General features: G+C 39.1%; 1 protein-coding gene across 1 annotated transcript in view; it reads right to left on the reverse strand.

The window, feature by feature from the left end:
- Positions 1 to 18,888, reverse strand: part of ASB7 (ankyrin repeat and SOCS box containing 7) — a 49,997-nt gene that overhangs the window by 13,082 nt on the left and 18,027 nt on the right. The window contains exon 5 of the mRNA XM_077869647.1: positions 5,696 to 6,301. Coding sequence (XP_077725773.1) covers positions 5,696 to 6,301 — 606 coding nt within the window. The remainder of the gene's footprint in view (positions 1 to 5,695; positions 6,302 to 18,888) is intronic.

Raw genomic sequence — 18,888 nt, forward strand, 5'->3', positions numbered from 1 at the left:
CCCAGAACTTTCTTCATAACAAAGGCCTGTTCTCTAATGGAAAGACTTTACCAGAGTCTTATCCCACCTGGACAAAGAACAGTTCTCTGACCCCATTCCCCATAGTCTTCCTGTCCTATCAAGGTATATGGGTCGGGAGGAAAAATCAGGAAGGGCAGACGAGTGGGTAAACTAAGAAACACTTACAAAGGCCACAGCCCAGGGACACACAGGCCCACTGTGAGACTGAGAATTCATCTGAAGTTTATAGGCTGCTGGCCTCCCCCATACCCTACCACAACAGCAACAGGGCCCCAGTGGGATGACCATGGTCTTCAGATGAAAGAGCCCCAAGATGCAGACACTTCTGAGGAGTACTGAGAGAAGCCAAAGCCAAGAGGGGAGACAAGACCGAGGAGGCAGGAGGGTCTGAAGCCTCTGGCACCTACAGCTACAGCAGACATGGCACATAGCCCAGCTCCCAGCCAGGTTCACAGAGAACCTGACATTTAAAGGCCTATTTACCTCCATTCCTATTACCTGATCCATCATGTCTGGCTTCAATAAAAAATTACAAGACACGCTAAGAGAGGCAAGAAAAAACAACCATCGGAAGAGACAAAGCAAGCATCAGAACAGATTCAGCTATGACACAGATGTTGGAATTATCAGACAGGCAATTTAACTATGATTGCTCTGTTAAAACTAACAAAAACCGTCAATGGTAATAGTCAAATCTTGCTCCTTTTTTTTTTCCTCTAGCTCCTTAATGAAACAGCATCCCTGCAGAGGTGGATTCTATACAGTAAGTACAGACATGGGGTCCCTGGCAAAGGGAGAAATGGGTGACTAGCTGACACCTCCAACAGCCTTTGACCTTGCCGCATGCACAAGTCTTGAATTCCACTTTGCCTTCTGAACATTTCCTTCTTGTGCAGAAAGGGTAAGCTTGGGATCCCTGGGTGGCGCAGCGGTTTGGCGCCTGCCTCTGGCCCAGGGTGTGATCCTGGAGACCCGGGATCGAATCCCACGTCGGGCTCCCGGTGCATGGAGCCTGCTTCTCCCTCTGCCTGTGTCTCTGCCTCTCTCTCTCTCTATCATAAATAAATAAAAATTAAAAAAAAAAAAAAAAAAGAAAGGGTAAGCTTATAATCGAAGGCTCTCCTAGGCAGACAGCACAACAGGGCACCTGTTCTGCTAATTGCCCGGCCAATCAGATGTGGAAGCAGCCTACTTCCAAGTGGCACTTTCCAGCGGGGAGCCATCTCATTTACTGCCTCTGCTACTCTGACATGACTGTGTTCTCTAAAACCTTTCTCTGATTTCCAGACCCTTGGGCACAAGAAACTGCACGTACCAGATCTTTTCAGACCCAAGGCCTTTTCCTGCAGAGGTGGCTGGCTCAAGGAAGTCTGTACCTGGGGGCACCAGGGTGGCTCAGTGGTAAGCATCTGCCTTCAGCTCAGGTAGTGATCCGGGGTGCTGGGATCGAGTCCTGCATCAGGCTCCCCACAGGGAGCCTGCTTCTCCCTCTGTTTATATCTCTGCACCTCTCTGTCTCTCATGAATTAAAGAAAATTAAAAAAAAAAAAGTCCATACCTACCACATGCATAATTTGTGCCTGTATGTTCAGAAGTGGGCTTCCCTCCAAACTGAGCTCTTCACTACTTCTGTGAACAAAATTCCAGGCATGCAGGCACAAATCCCTCTTTTTTTTTTCTTTAGACCCCATAAGTTTAAAAGTTTTTGCCAGTCAATGCCTGAGGTTCAGTTTTCTTGTGTTACTTCTCTCTTAAAGGATTTTACATTCTGAATAATTCCTTCATCCGTACGGTGAGTAGGGGAATTTCCATCACGGTACAGGGAGAAGACAGGGGAAGAGGAGCACTAGATTACAATCCAGTTGCTCAGGATGAGTTCAGTTATCATTTAACTATGTCCTCGGGGTAAGTTTTACTGATGAAACAGTCTTTATCAACATTTTAATATTGTATACTTCGTTTAACATTTTCTTGGGCTTGCCTTTTTCTTGTACATAAATGTTTACTTTCTCTTTTGAATTGGGCAGATGTTCCTACAACATTCTGCTCTTTACCTTCAGCTAGATAGATAATTTTAGCCCATTCCCATACACCAGAGCTTCCCTGATCCTTCAGCTCTATGATGGTGTTTAACGCTATGTACAAATTATCCTATTTGTATTAACTCTGTGCATTTGCATGACCTTGAGAATGAGGTTTTCCTTAAGTTTTGTGCCCCAGGCACCTCACTTGCCTGAGTCTCAGCCCCAGTGCAAGGTATTTAGCTCCTTATCCGGGGCCTCAGCCCAAATGTACCCCTACTGGAACTTCTGCTACAAACACTGTCTGCACAGCTATTTCTGCCCGTGATCAGTCACATCTTCCTGGTTTTCTCTGTTGTTCCATTTATTTAATTTATTGTTTCAAGTAAAAGAACTATAAGGACAAAAACTGGCTTCTCCAGGCTGTAAACATCTCCCCTTTGGCAAAGTGATCCGTCTTCTTCAGGTATGATCTTTGGCTCTTCTGAGCTGTGTTTAAGAAGCTGCGCCTTCACTTGACTGCCTTTCTGGAGGAGACGATGTGAATTCCAGGCCTTCTAGAAAACAGACTTTTCTGGAAGTCTGGCTGCAGGTGAACAGTACCAGCAGCTCTCCATGGCTTCTCCCTCACCCCGTGATCAACAAGGCACCAGCAGATACTACTCCATACCTACACCACTTGATCAGCTCTGTTTGTATGCAGTGTACATGGGAGTTTTTATGGCAATTTTTCTAAAAAAAAAAATCACAGTACCTTTTAGGTACTAGAATTCTGTCTTGAGTTCTTCTAATTTAAATAAACTGCTTCTGGTCATAATGGTGCAACAAAGAGTAGAATGGACCTGAATAAAAACCACCAAGTGGCATTTCTGCCATCCTCAGTCTGACTTCTCAGATTAGAAGCCAACAGCTCGGTGCTCAATGGGCACTGCAGAAGCTGGAAGGAGCTTGTGGATTTGACTTGATGCTCCCGGAACTATGCAACCTTCTTTCAACTCTGGTTTTCAAGAGAGCTCAGTGGAGAGCTCCCAAAACCATGGGCTACAGTTGGTCCTTCTAGCAGACAATTATTCCCTTGGAAAGAAAATCTAATAAATGATATACAGGTGAAGCAGAAACGTTTCCTTTGCTTTTGACTGGAAACACCATTAGCAAGTCAACAAGGAATGGATTATGCCAAGGCACCTGAACATAAAGGATATTGCAGCCTTCATAAGCCTGATGGCCTTTCACTTCTGAAAAACATACCACATGCTCAGCCACCATCCACCCTGCTGGTGTGGTCAACTAGCTGACCCACATTTCCTGAGGACCTACTAGGTACACAGCCCCACTCCATGTGCAGTGGGAGAGCTCAAACACAAACAGGCAAGCCCTGTCCCTCTTTCATCCACCTCTAATTTTAGAGTTATCTGCAAGTCTTTTTTTTTTTTTTTTTTAACTCAACAGTCTTGCTCCCCAGCTGTACTCTGTGCTAGAAATCAGCTGCTCTGAGGCTGGTGATAAAGTGGTGGCTCCTTACCAACCCTCTTTGTGTCTCCATATGCTGATTACACCACCAAGTCCACCAAGGTGAAAAACAGGAGGCTGGGGGAGAATAAGAATCTAAGGGATTCACTCTATATTGGTAGCCAGCCAGGCTTTGCTGTTCATCCACTGTCGTTTAATTATTCTATTGTAAAAAACACATATAGTACTTAAAATGTGCCAGTGTTTTAAGCAGATTATAAACATTAACTCATTTAATCCACACAACAAGCTTATAAGGTAGATATAATTATCCTAATGCTAACATGAGGACACTGGGGCACAGAGGAGTTAGGTAACCTGCCCAAGGTCACAGATGACAGGTGGCAGAGTTAGGGCTTGAGCTTGGCAGCCTACCTCTAGTCGATGCCGTTAACTGCTGAGCAAAATATTTAACAAAAGGCACTGAGGCAGTCATGTTAATTTAACCATGGGTCTCTAGTGAGAAGTTAAAACAGAAACAATAGCAACAACAAAACTATTCAGAATGTATAAAGAATAAGAGATACTTCATAGCTTTTTCCATGACAGAATCCTAACCTTCAGTTCAAGAGTAATATTCTCTCTCATAATACCAACATCTCTCCCAGTCTGTGAGTGAAGACTGCTAGAAAATTTGCTGAGAGAACCAGCACTTGAAATTTCAAGGCAAACTTTTCGTAAAATGTGGCCAGAACCTGAAGAGTCAGAGTAAGCTGGTGAGGAATCACCACAGACAACATCTCCCATCTCTCAGTATGCCATGTGCCTCAAAAACTTTCTCCAAGGGACCACCTACCAGTCAGCCCAAAACTCCACTCCTAAGGCAGAGAGATCTGTGCTGTAGAACACGGGAGCCGCTAGCACTCATAGTCAGCTAAATTTCAATTAATACAGTTAAATTAAAAATTCAGTCCCTGAGTAGCATTAACCACATAACTTGTATACAATAGCCACATGAAGGTAGAGCTAATGGCTACCATACTGGACAGCACTCAGAGACCATTTCCGTCACCACAAACAGTCCTACTGGACAGCACAAGTTACATCCTGAGTGATTTCTTTTTAGGTCTGCAGACACACAGTGGTAATAATGTCATTTCTTCCTTTTCATAAACACACAAAATTCAAATTACACTTCATCTGTTCATAAGATTTCTCCTCCCACCTTCAGTTCTAAGCAGGAGAGCAGATTATTCACAAGATCCAAACCCCTTATCCCTCAGTACCCAGAACAGTGTATTTGTCCTTCCATGGATGACTGAAAGGGGAAAAATCAGGTGAGAAAAAGGGAATTCATTTAAAGAGTACAAAGGAGGGCAAAATCAAACATTTTGTTTATAAACTTCAGCTTTGGGTTGGATGTTGAGCTCTGAGACACACGCTTGACTAGTTGTGGAGGAAGCTGGACAAGAGAGGGTAACTATATTCACACAGACCAATATCCCTGCCAGAAAAACAATGCAAACGTGTCCAACACAACGCAAGGTGGTCACACATATCCAGGCTGTAAGAAGTACCCATACCCAAATAGGTCAGAAGTGGAAGCCAGGTGGGCCAGGGACAGTGGCACCAGATTTTCCACTGATGACAAGTCTTTTCTTACAACTCCTGGCATCCTTAACCTGCATTACTAGGCTCCCTCACTCAGTAACACTGCTATTCCTCTCAAGTGGGTTCGCATCACAGGAAGCCAGAAAATCGACAAAAAAATGTGGGGGAAGAGCTTAGCGATAAAGCATAAATTCTAGGACACTTCCACAGCGATGAAACCTAGAGTCCAAGGCTCTCATAATTCTTCAATCAGAAGTCCATGAAAGCCTGAATGACTACGTGTATGACCGGTAAGAACTGCCTTGTTCTAACAGAAGTCTTTGAGAATCTGACAATTTCTCCTCTTTGTCCCTCCCATCTGTTCTTCTCTCAGCCCAACAGGACTGAATTTATATGAAATCTTATGATATATCAGAGCTTTCCTTTTATTTCAGATGAATGAGATATAAGTCATATTATTAATAACTTGTTAATAAGCAGGGTTGATAGGAATCATTAGTGTCTGCTCATTTTAAGCTGTAAAATTATCTGAAGCCCCCCAGAAGATGAAAAATTTTTAAGAATTCAGTAATAGTAATAATTAAATTACATACTTGTGACTTCTTGTAAGAAATCCAAACATGGTCGACTACTTCCAGAAATACTTATGGAAACAGCCAATGGGGTCTGTCCTTCATAGTTCCTTGTGTTTGTGTCTGCTCCATAGTTATATAACATCCGTGCACAAAGCACATCATCCCTAAGGGCAGACAAATGTAAAGGAGTCTGTCCGTCTTCTAAGCGACCCAAGTTTGTGTCTGCTCCTCTCTGAAGGAACATTCGGCAATAAGAGTGATTGCTTTTGATCACAGCGTAGCGCAACAGGAAACCGTTCTGGATGTCAATGTTGGCATTGTGGTCCAGGAGAATCTTCACGCAGCTTGACCTTTCTCGGATGATGGCGAGCTGAAGTGGAGTTGTGCCTTTATCACTAAGTGGGTCAACCTCAGCCTTGAACTCCAGTAGGAGTCGGACAAAGGAGTCCCTACCATAGTGAGCAGCCACATGGAGGGGAGTCCAGCCATCATTGCTTTTGGCATTAATAATGTCACTCCTATATTCAGATTCTAGCATCAGGCGTGCAATCCGGGCCCGGCCATGCATGGCTGCATAATGAAGAGCAGTGAAGCCTCCGATCAAGTCCTTAACTGTCGGATCAGCTAGGGTTAAAAACAAAATGAAAACATTAGCAGACTCAAAGACAAAACAATGAACAACTCTACCATGGCCCATTCCTATAAAAAATGTGAAATGATTAAAGATTATAATGAACATCAAGTACTTCTTTCCTCAGTTTAATTGAAGCATAGTTTTCATGAAAAATAAATTTTGATAGAAAGTTATCAAACCTGGGTTAACAAAATGAAACTGACTTACAGAATATTTACAAGATAGATAAGCAAAAACAGAGAGTTCAGATCTCCATAGGCCCTCTGTGCTAATTTAACCAACTGCTTTCGGCTACTCGACTCTCTCATCTCTGTATTGTTTCATGTTTCTCTTCTGTTTTGAACTTTTTGTTTTATTTTCTCTTGTGCTTCTTGGTCTTAAAGAGAAGCATGTGTAGCAACATCTGCTGCTCTAAAGTACGGATGTACTGTGGTCTGGCAGGCTGTGTTGTTTTAGGGTGTATTAGGTTAAAAAAAAAATCTTCTGTGGTCTGTAAAAATTCCAAAGCATGTAAGATATATGTTAAGTGATCTTGATAAATCATGTTTTCATAAGATAAAAGACTATTCTGGATTCTTAGTTTTACAAGATTTTGGAGTTTCTAAGAATTAAGCAGCATGTCATGTAAAAAATTGGGAGAAACCTCAGGACTGAATAAATATTTTCTATAACAGTTCCAAAACTCTCTCCTTAAATGGACTGATTTCTGGAAAGGAAGAAAAGGAGAAAGAAAGAAAAAAAGAAAGAAAAGTGATAATCTGCTGTGTGACTCTTCAAGACATAGACTTTTGTCACCTGCCCCCAATCTTCCCTGAAGCCAAGAGAAGTTGTGTGTGGCTCTTGTCCCACTGGCCTTCCCAGGAAGTGGGTAGAAAAGAGGCAAGAAGTGCTTCCTCCTATTATGTAGGTCACTTCTGGGGGCAAGGTGGGGGCAGCAATTTCATGTGAAAATAAATTTCCAAACAAAAATAGCTTCCAAAGGTATATGATCAAAACATTCATGTACTGTTTACTAAAATGTTATTTAGTTCTAAACTATAGCTGGGTTCTTTAGAAAAATCTATGAGGCAGAAAACTACATATAAAATATTAATAGTGCTATCAAGAATAAAAAATACAAGTAAGAGGTAGTTGCTAACAAAACCTGTAGAAAGTTATTTTTAAGGAAGCTGTATTAGTTGAATTGCTAAAATCATTTAAACTGACACTACCCAGTGGCCATATTACCATTTAAAGAAAATAAGACTATTCTAACTTCCTTGGCCTTCTCTAAAATAAAAAGATATAGTACCTATTTACTAAGTGACTTAAAAAAAAAAAAAAAAAAAAGCAAGCAAGCAAGGTTTAAACAAAGCAATTTGCTGCCATCTACTGGTAAGGCATGAACTTGAGCGACAAATGTTTTCATTTTGACAGCTTATGCTGAGCTCTCAAGTCTGGGATACCTACCTCCCTTATGTACAGAGACTAACACAGACATGAAATCTAAAAGAACCCCTTCTATTCAAATGAAACAATGAATCTTGCCAAGATTTCCATTGCTAATCTATGCCTGCACAATCAGCTGTTTCTTTCTTAATCTGTCAGATTTAAGAATAACTTCTTTCATTTCTCCCACCTTTGAGGCCATCAGGGGTGTCTTTAAAGGTGCCAGCAAACAGTCTTATACACATCCTATACTCACTCCTTTTGATATTAGACTGAAATTTGGTTTTCCACTTTAGGGCCTTTTATAGGTGCTACTTGCATTTTGGTGCTATACTGAGCTGGGAAAAACAAAGATTTAACAGATACAACAAGGATCTGCTTAGTCTCAGTAAAAACCATGAAAATGTATTAACTAAGCACACAGCGCAGAAGGAAGAGCTGTAAGTTGACAACACATACAAATCTGTATACTTACTGTCCTCAAGGAATTAACAAATGGGAGACAGCAGACAAATGAAGATGCAAAGATTAATTTAAGGATTATTATTAGCCAATGCAACTGATAAGAAGATCTCATTTGCAATTAGTACCATAAACTACAAAACTCCTAGATATAACTAAGAGACTCTCAAGGCACACATGAAGACATGTCTCTGATTGAACTGAATTCACTTCATGTGTATCTGCTCAAATGTCCCTTCATCAGAAAAGCTTGCCTTGAACACTAACATAAGCCCCAGCCACCTCACTCCTTTGTCTCTTTAGCATGCTGCCCCCACTTGCAGGTGCAATTTATTTTAAACAAGTTATAGTAGTCTCATGAGAATCCATTTAAATCTACTAAAAATTGTTAAACTATATGTAAATAAAAAGAAATATTTTTCAATATGATTTCTTTCCAACCTCCAGCTTTATTGAGGTACAATAAAATTCATCCATTTTGAGCGGGTGATGAACTTTGACAAAATGTAGACAGCCATGTAACCACCATGATCAAAATATTCCCATCACCTCAAAAAGTTCCTTCCTGCCTCTTTACAGTCAATTCCTTGCCCAGGCGACCACTACAGTTTTTGCCCTTCTAGTATTTCATATACCTGAAATTATATGGTATGTAGACTTTTGTGTTTGACTTGTTTCACTTGGCGTGGCATTTCTGAAATTCACCCATGTTGTTGGCATGTATCAAAAGTTCAATCCTTTGTATTGAATAATATTCCATAATATGGATATAGATTAATTTATCAATTCACCAGGAGATGGACAACTGCATTACTTCCAATTTGAGGCTATATACGGCTGCTGTGAATATTCACATACAAGTTTGTATTTTTCATTTCACTTGAGTAAATAGCTAGGAATGAACTGCCAGGCCACATGTTAAGTGTACATTTAACTTCCCGAGAAACTGCCACCCTGTTTTTTAAAGTGGCAATACAATATTACATTCTCTCACCAGCAACATTATGAGTCCAGCTGTTCTACATCTTCACTAATACCTGGCATCATTAGTAATTTTAATTTTACTTGTTCCAGAAAGTATAAAGAAAGTAGTAACTTATTGAGGTTTTAATTTATATTACCCTGATGACTAGTGATATTGGGCTTATTCATACATTTTTCTTTTGTCAAGTCTCTGTTGAAATTGCTTACTCATTTTTACTAGATTATTTTCTCATTACTGAGTTTACAATCCAATTGTGTATATATTCTGGATACAAGTCTTTGTCAGACATGTTTTGTAAATATTTTCTCCTAGTCTCCTGATGGCCTTTAAATTTTCTCTATTTTTTTCTTTTGGAAGAGCAAGATTTTGAAATTTTGATGAAGTCAACCTGTTTTTGTATTTGTGTGCTTTGTGTATCCCATTTAAGAAATCTTTACCCAGCATAATGTCACACAGAATTTCAATGTTTTCTTCCAGAAGTTTTAGATTTTTAACTTTTATATTTAGGATAATGACTTATTGCTAGTTGATTTCTGTGTATGGTGAGATCAGATCAAGGGTCATTATTTCATACAGATATCTAGTTGTCCAGTATAATTTGCTACAAAGACTATCTTTTTCCCAATGATTTATCCTTCTGCTCTCAAAAATCAATTTACTATACAAGTGTGAGCCTATTTCCAAACTCTGTTCTGCTCTATTGACTGAAAAGTGTATCCATACATCAATACTGGATTGTCCCGACTACTGTAGCTTTATAGTAGTAAGTCTTGATACAGATAGTATATATATCCTCAAACCTTTTTAAAAACTATCTTGGTCAATAAATTTTAGAATCAACTTGTCAGTTTCTTCAAACAAGCCTGCAGGATTTTGAATGGCACTCCATCGACTCTAAAAATGGAAACTATCCCCCAATACTTTAAATAATATTGATTCTTGGGCACCTGGGTGGCTTGGTTGGTTAAGCGTCTGCCTTTGGCTCAGGTCATGATCCCTGAGTCCCAGAATGAGCCCCATGTTGGGCTCCCTGCTCTGCAGGGAGTGCGCTTCTCCCTATGACCCTCCTTCCTCATGTGCTCTCTCTCTCTCTCTAAATAAAGCCTTGGGATGCCTCGGTGGCTCAGTGGCTGAGCGTCTGCTTTTGGCTCAGGTCATGATCCTGGGGTCCCCACAGTGAGCCCTGCTTCCCCCCTGCCAATGTATCTGCCTCTCTCGTGTCTCTCATAAATAAATAAGGTCTTTAAAAAAAAAATAGTCTTTAAAAATAATATTGATTCTTCCAAACATTAACAAAGAATATCTATTTATTTAGGTCTTCTTTAATGTCCCTTGACAAGGATTAATAAAATATACATTAATAATAATAAAGTTCACTGCATACTGAGCTATTGTTACCTAGCTAAATTCACATTTTAGTTAAAGCACATTTTTGTAGAATTCTTATGCTAGTCTATGTACATAATTATGTTCTCTGCAATTAGTGACAGCTTCACGTCTTCCTTTCCAATCCATAGGACTCTTATTTAAACAAGTGTTGAAAAGTGGTAAAAACACACATTCTTTCCTTGTTTCTGACCTCAGAGGAAAAGCATTCAGCAGTTCACCATTTACTATGATGCATGTTGTAGTTTTGCCTCAATGCCTTTCTTTAGTTTTTTTTTAAAGTTATCTTTTCCTTCCGGTTTGCTGAGTCTTTATGATCAATGGGCATTTTATACTGTCACATGTGTTTTCTGCATCTACTGAAATGATCACTTGGCAGTTATACTTTTATTCCATTAGTAGTGTAAATTACCATGTTCATTTTCAGATCTTAAGCCTTCCATTCTTACAGTAAATAGTACTCAGCCATGAAGTAATTTTTTTTTCTTTTTTGTATATTGATGGATTAGATTTGCTGGTATTTTGCCAAGGATTTTTGTATCTATCATCACAAATGATCCTTGTATGTAATTTTCATTTCTTTCAATGTCTATTTGGTTTTGTATCAGGGCACTACAAGCCTTGTGCAAGAAGTTTGGAAGTGTTCCCTCAAAGAGTTTGGGTAGCGCTGTCACTGTTTATTCTTTCAACATTTGAAATAATTCAACAGTGAAGGTAGGTGGGCCTAAACTTTTCTTAGTTGTAAGTTTTAATTATGAACTGCATTTCTTTGATATAGGGCTGTTCAATTGTTTTATATCTCCTTGGGTCAGTTTTGGCAACTTGTGTCTTTCTAAGAACTGGTCAATTTCTTCTAAATGTTATAAAGGGGGATCCCTGGGTGGTGCAGCGGTTTGGCGCCTGCCTTTGGCCCAGGGCGCGATCCTGGAGACCCGGGACCGAATCCCGCATCGGGCTTCCAGTGCATGGAGCCTGCTTCTCCCTCTGCCTATGTCTCTGCCTCTCTCTCTTTCTCTCTCTGTGACTATCATAAATAAATAAAAATTTAAAAAAAATGTTATAAAGGTATTTGTTATATTCCTATTACCCTTTTAATGTCTGTAGGATCTGTAAAGTAGTTTTCTCTTACTTAGTACTGATTATGTGTCTTTTTGCTTAATTTTCTTCATTAGTCTGGCTGGAGATTTATCAATTTTATTGATCTTTTCAAAGAGCCAATTTTTTTTTTTTTCATTTCATCACTTTTCTCCATCATTTGCCCACTCTCAATCCCACTGATTTCTTTTATCATTCATTCCTATTCTTAATTTGGGTTTACTTCCAGCAGTACATTGAAGCTGTTCCAATACAGCCCCCTGTCCTCTCCCCTTCTTTGTGCCACTACTGTCACATACATTACATCTCTATATAAGCCTAACAACAGTTTTATACTTGTTTTATGTTGTTGTCTTTACGAGATGAAAACAGGGAAAATATATTTATCCTGTCTACAGCAGAATGATTCTAAGGTGGCCCCTCTCATAATCCCCGCCTCTCCATGCCCATGCCTCTTTGTACCTCTCCCCTTGAGTCGTAAGCAGGACCTATAACTTCCTTCTAACATGAGAATTTGGCAAAGGTGATGAACTGTCACTACGGTGACTGTGTTATCTGAGGTTCCACCTTGCTGGCAGACTTGCTATAGCAACTCTCCTTGCTGACTTGATGAGGTAAGGCACACTGGTGGGAAAGTCCACAGGAAAGAATCTGCAGATAATCTCTAGAAACCACAGGAACCTCCAGCCAATAGCCTGCAAGAAGCTGAGGCCTTTAGTACTATAAGCGCAAGGAAAATAACCTGGTAAGCTCAACCTGAGTGACCTTGGAAGCAAATTTTTCTCTAATTTAGCATACAGATGAGAACATTCTGGCCAACACCTTAAAACTATAGGGTAATAAATGTGTGTTGTATAAAGCCACATATTTTGTTTGTGTAATTTGTCACACAGCAATATAAACAAATACACTGTTTTTAGATGTACCTGTACAGTTTTACCAATGATTTAATTTTTTGTATGAAAAACAAAGGATAGTTTTGCTAGATATAAATTTCTTGATTGACTGTTTTAAGCAATTAGAATATGTCATCCCACTGCCTTCTGGCCACTGATGTTTCTTATGAGAAATTAGTTGTTAATCTTATCAAGGAGTTCTTACATATAATAAGTTACTTCTCTAGGTGCTTTCAAGATTTTCTCTTTGTTTTTGGCTTTCCATAGTTTGACTATAATGTGTACAGATGAATTCATCCTACTCAGAATTCGCTGAACTTTTCAGATGAGCAGTTTAGTATTTTTCATCCAATATGGGAAGTTCTGGCCATTATTTCTTCAAATATTTTTTTTCTGCCTCTTTCCTCTTTTCTGGCTCTCCCATTAGGACTCATGCATATGTTAGTATTCTTGATAATGTCCCACAGGTCTATGGGCTCTATTTTTTTTTTTTTTTTTTTTAGTTCTTTTTTCTATATGTTCTTTAGACTAAAGTCTGTTTATCAATTTTCAAGGTCACCAATTCCTTCTTCTGTCAGTTCAAATCTGTTAATTACTGTAATGAACTCTTCATTTTAGGTATTGTACTTTCAACTGGAGAATTTCTACTTAAAGACACACACATATATTCACATGTATGTAAATTCTCTTTATTGCTAATTTCTATGATGAGTCACTGTTGTCATGTTTTCCTTTAATTCTTTGGACATGGTATCTATCTTTAGTTCTTTGAACACATAATAGCTGCTTTGAGATTTTTTTTTTAAGATTTTATTTATTTATTCATGAGAGACACACAGAGAAAGACAGAGAGAGGCAGAGATACAGGCAGAGGGAGAAGCAGGCTCCATCAGGGAGCCTGACATGGGACTCGATCCCAGGACTCTAGGATCACGACCTGGGCTGAAGGTGGCGCTAAACCGCTGAGCCACCCAGGCTGCCCTGCTTTGAGATTTTGTTAACTAAGTATAGCATCTGGGCCCCTTCAGAGACACCTTCTTCTGGCTAATTTTATTTCCTGTGCATGAGTAATACATTCCTGTTTCTTAGTCATGTCTCACAATTTCTCTGAAAACTGAAGATTTTAGAGGATATTGTAGCAAACCTGGATTGTGATCCTCACCCCCTCCAGGTGGGATGCTCTTGCTCTTTTAGTGAAACGCCCAGACTAGCTACACAAAATCTGTCTCCTCGGCAGTATGTAGCCACTTAGATCTCTGCTTAGTTGTTAATATTATTAAGTTCTGGCTTGTAGGTGTCACTTCTAAGAATGATTTGTTTGGCCAAAATAACTAGTTATGACCAATAACTGGTCAGAGGTTGTGCTTAAACATCTTGAACCAACAAGATTCCCACACTCTGCCAAGTTTTATGTATACAGGTTGAGGCGCACATTCAATCATCAGGAAATTTATGAGTGTGTCCCAGCTCTCATTTCTTGGTTTCAGTTCCAGCCAGGAATGAGTAGATAACTGGGGTCCTTGCTGGTCTTACATAAGCATGCATGTAGCCTTCCAAATTCCCAGGAATATATAGAAGCTTAAGAAAGCCCAAACAGGGGTTTCCTTCTTTAGGTCTCCTGTTCAATGTGAACGTACTGTGTTGCTTGCCCCAACCAGTAATCACAGTCTCAGGCAGCTGTGCTGTTGGCCTTCCCAGATTGTTTGCCACCTAAACTGAGACCACTGTTATTTTCAACAATGCTCCAGGCATGGGGCATTTCCACTGAGCTCCACACAGTCAGACCACTGGCAGCAAGGAGACTGCTGGCTCTCATGATAATGTACTGTAGAGATGTTGGGGGACAGGTAGGGCAGATGGGGGCAGCCACTCTGGGTTCAATTTCTTCATATTCAAGCCTCTTATGGTAAAATTTAGATACTGATTTAAGATCATTCTTTTCTACTATAAGCATATAAAGTTGTAAGTTTCCCTCTGAACACCACTCTAATACATCCCACAAATTTTGATATATTGTATTTTCATTAGTGTTCAGTTCAAAATACAGCTTAATTTCCAAACATGTGAGGCTGTCCTAGATATCCTATTGTTGATTTCTTTTTATTTTTTTATTTTTATTTTTTTTTTATTTATGATAGTCATCACAGAGAGAGAGAGAGAGAGGCAGAGACATAGGCAGGGGGAGAAGCAGGCTCCATGCACCGGGAGCCCGACGTGGGATTCGATCCCGGGTCTCCAGGAACGCGCCCTGGGCCAAAGGCAGGCGCTAAACCGCTGCGCCACCCAGGGATCCCCTATTGTTGATTTCTAATAAAATTTCATTGTAGTCAGAGAACATATTCTTATAACTTCATAATATTTACTGAGACTTTATTGCCAGCACATAGCTCATCCTGGTGTCCTAACATGTACACAAGGAAAAAGTGTATATTCTGATGGTGCTGGATGCAACTTTCAAAAATATCAATGAAGTCAGTGAGTCTGATATTTTTTCGGATTTTCTGAGTTATTGATTTATTTAGTTGTTCTATCAATTGCTGAGAGATGTTAAAATTTTCAACAATGATTGCGAAACTGCCCACTATTCTCTTTATCAATATTTTTGCCTCAAACTGGGGTCTCTTACTGTGTACACATCCTATGATTCGTTTTCCTCCTGATGAACTGTCCCATCTGTCATTGTCTTTCTTCAGTTCTGGTAACATTTACATCTTAAAATAGATTTTATGTGTTATTAACATAACCACTCTGGTTTTCACTTAATTACCATTTGCATGGTATATCTTTATCCATTTATCTACTTTTAACCTCTCTATACTTGAAGAATATCTCTTGTAGACAGCATAGACTTCAGTCTTGTCTACTCCTTTAAGATAATTTCCAGCTTTTAACTGGAGTGTTTAGTCCATTAATGTTTAATATTATTATTGCTACAGTTGAGTTTAGATTTGTTTTATTTGTTTTCCCTTTGTTTCTCTGTTGTTCCCCTTCTTCCCTTTACTGCCTTTTTTTGCACTATTAGACCATTTTTTAGCATTCTGTTTTAATGTCTCTATTGACCTTTTAGCTATACATCTATGAATTATTAGTTTTTTTTTAAATTTTACTTGTTCGTCTAAGAACTGAAATATACAGTAACCTGGTCAAAATCATAACCAGAATTTGTACAGATGTACTATTATATTATATGCATTCCCTTTGTACTTAAAAGCAAAATCCTAAAATCAGGAAAATATACATATAAGCACCATACCCTAGTTCATTACACATGTCATTACTCTTTAAAAAGTTTTGGGAAGCACTAAATGCAACTAGCTGAGTTACAAAGGAAGAGACATTGCTTGGAGGTCTAAAACACAGTTATGCATTGTGCCGTAAGTATTAACACAGAAAGAGAGGCAACAGTAATGGAGGAAAGCAATCTAGACAAATACCTAAAACTTCACTAATAATTCATCACAGAATGAAAAGTTCAAAAGTCAGATGGTATAATGTCTCCAAACAGGATTTTGTCCAGACACAATTTTTTTTCATTAATGAAACACTGTAAATTTAGAAAAGCAACAGTGCAAAAAAAACCCCCAGTATTCCCTGATAACCCTCTCAACACTGATGGTAGACTTGCAGCTTTTCTTTTGTACCTTTTAAAAAATTATGTGAAATGATGGATGAAGTTTTCAGACAGAAAAAAAAAATCCCTTCATTTAAGATGGATTTCTTGGAATAAATTAATTAGAAGAAAATTTATTGGACAATAAGATCTCCCAATTCTAAGGATCTAATATATACTTCTAAACTGCTTTCTAGGGTGCCTGGGTGGCTTAGTTGGTTAACCATCTGTCCTCAGCTCAGGTCATGATCCCAGGGATCAAGTCCCATATCAGACTCCCCTGCAGCAGGGAGTTTGCTTCTCCCTCTTCCTCTGCACCTCCCTGCTGCTCATGCTCTTGTAGGCAGGCGCATGCTCTCTCTCTCAAGTAAATAAAATCTTAAAAAAAAAAAAAAAAAAATCTGCTTTCTACAAGTACTTTCATAAATTCCTACCATTAACCTGTTTTTATCACATTTGGGATAATCATTTGCAAAATCTTTCATTTTTGAAAACCTAAAAATAATTTTTCACCACACTATATGTATTTATCACTTATTTCCCTAATTTATTTGGCAAAAGGATTTTACCTACTGTATCAAGAGGAGCCCTGAAATGCTTTCCTCAGGTTCCTATGGGGATTTGCTCTATGGACTTAACTTCTAGAGCTCCAGCTGACTTCCCTCCAGGTCAGTTACATGAAAACTGAATCTAAAGCTAAATAAACACACCTAAGATAGGGTCTCTTTATGCTATTTTCTTAAGATGTCCAACAAATGATCTCAGAATTTTTAGAGAGATTCCAAATGGAAAAATGAAGATGATAATAATAATGGATTTCTTATAATACCCACTATTATAATAAAGACTTCTGCATAACAGCACACTAATCTGGTCAGATTATCAGGATTTGTACTAAGGTACTATTATATAACATCACATTTGTGTTTAGAAACTAACCTAATATTTTTGGACATTATAAAACCCTAAGTGTTCATTTTGAAGCAAGATGTTTGAAAGCACAGATATACCTTGTTTTACTGTGCTTTGCTTTATCGAACTCTTTACAAATGGAAGGTGTGTGGCAACCTGCATCATTGAGCAAGTCTACTGGCACCATTTCACCAACAGTGTTTGCTCACTTCATGCCTCTGTACCATATTTGGGTAACTCTCATAAATTTCAAATCTTTTCATTATTGTTCTATTTGTTCTGGTGATCATTACCAATGATCTTTGATGTTACTACCATAATGGTTTTGGGGCACAATGAACTGTACCTACATAAGAAGTGAAACTAAAGCAACAATGACAGACCACTATACCATCTCTCCCTTTTCCTCAAGCTCCTTATTTCTTGAGACATAACAATACTGAAATTAGGCCAATCAATAATCTTACAATCGCCTGCAAGTGTTCAAGTGAAAGGAAGAACCACGTGACTCTGACTTTAAATCAAAAGCTAGAAATGATTAAGCTTAGTGAGGAAGGCTGAAAGTCAAGATGGGCTGAAAGCTAGGTCTCTGCTGCCAAATAGTTAGCCAAGCTGTGAATACAAAGGAAAAGTTCTTGAAGGAAATTAAAAATGCTACTCTAGTGAACACAAGAATGATCAGAAAGCACAACAGCCTTATTGCTGATATGGAGAACATTTCAGAGGTCTGGATAGAAGATCAAACCAGCCACAACATTCCCTTAAGCCAAAGCCTAGTCCAGAGCCAGGCCCTAACTCTCTTCTATTCTGTGAGACAGAGGGAGCTGCATAAGCTGGAGGTGGAAAGCTTGAAACCAGCAGAGGAGGGCTCATGAGGTTTAAGGAAAGAAGTCACTGCATAATATCAAAGTGCAAGGGGAAGCAGCAAGTGCTGGTATAGGAGCTGTAGCCAGTCATCCAGAAGATCTAGCTAAGATACTTAATTAAGAGGAAAGCATTAGATTGTCAATGTAAACAAAACTGTCTTCTATTGAAAGGAGATGCCATCCAGGACTTACATAGCTAGAGAGGGGAAGTCAATGCCTGGCTTCAAAAGACAGGCCAACTCTCATTAGGGGCCAATACAGATAGTGACTTTAAGTTGAAGCCAATGTTCATTTACCACTTCAAAAATCCTAGGGCCCTTAAAAATCATGCTAAATCTACTCTGCCTATATTCTATAAAGAGAATAACAAAGCCTAGATGACAGCACATCTGTTTCCAGCATGGTTTACAGACTATTTTAAGCCTACTATTGACACTTACTTACTGCTCAGAAAAAAAGATTCCTTTCAAAATGCTACTGTATGTTGACAATGTACCTGGCCACCCAAGAGCTCTAACAGGAGATGTGCAATGAGATCAACGTCATTTTCATGCCTGCTAACATAACAGCCATTCTGCAGCCGATGGATCAAGAAGTAATTAAGATTTTAAAGTCTTATTATTTAAGAAATATATTTTGTAAGGCTACAGCTGCCATACACAGTGATTCCTCTGCTGGATCTAGGCAAAGAAAATTGGAAACCTTCTGGAAACAATTCACCATTCTAATTGCCATTAAGGACACTTATGATTCACAGGAAAAGGTCAAAATACTAACATGAACAGAAGTTTGGAACAAGTTGATTCCAACCGTAATGGATGACTCCAAGGGGTTCAAGACCTCAGTGGAGGAAGGAGAAACACCAGGAGAACTAGAGTAAGAGCCTGAAGACGGGACTGAGCTGCTGCCATCTCATCATCAAACTTACATGGTGAGA

This window comes from Canis aureus, chromosome 2, assembly GCF_053574225.1.
Source record: "Canis aureus isolate CA01 chromosome 2, VMU_Caureus_v.1.0, whole genome shotgun sequence".
Lineage (NCBI taxonomy): Eukaryota > Metazoa > Chordata > Mammalia > Carnivora > Canidae > Canis > Canis aureus.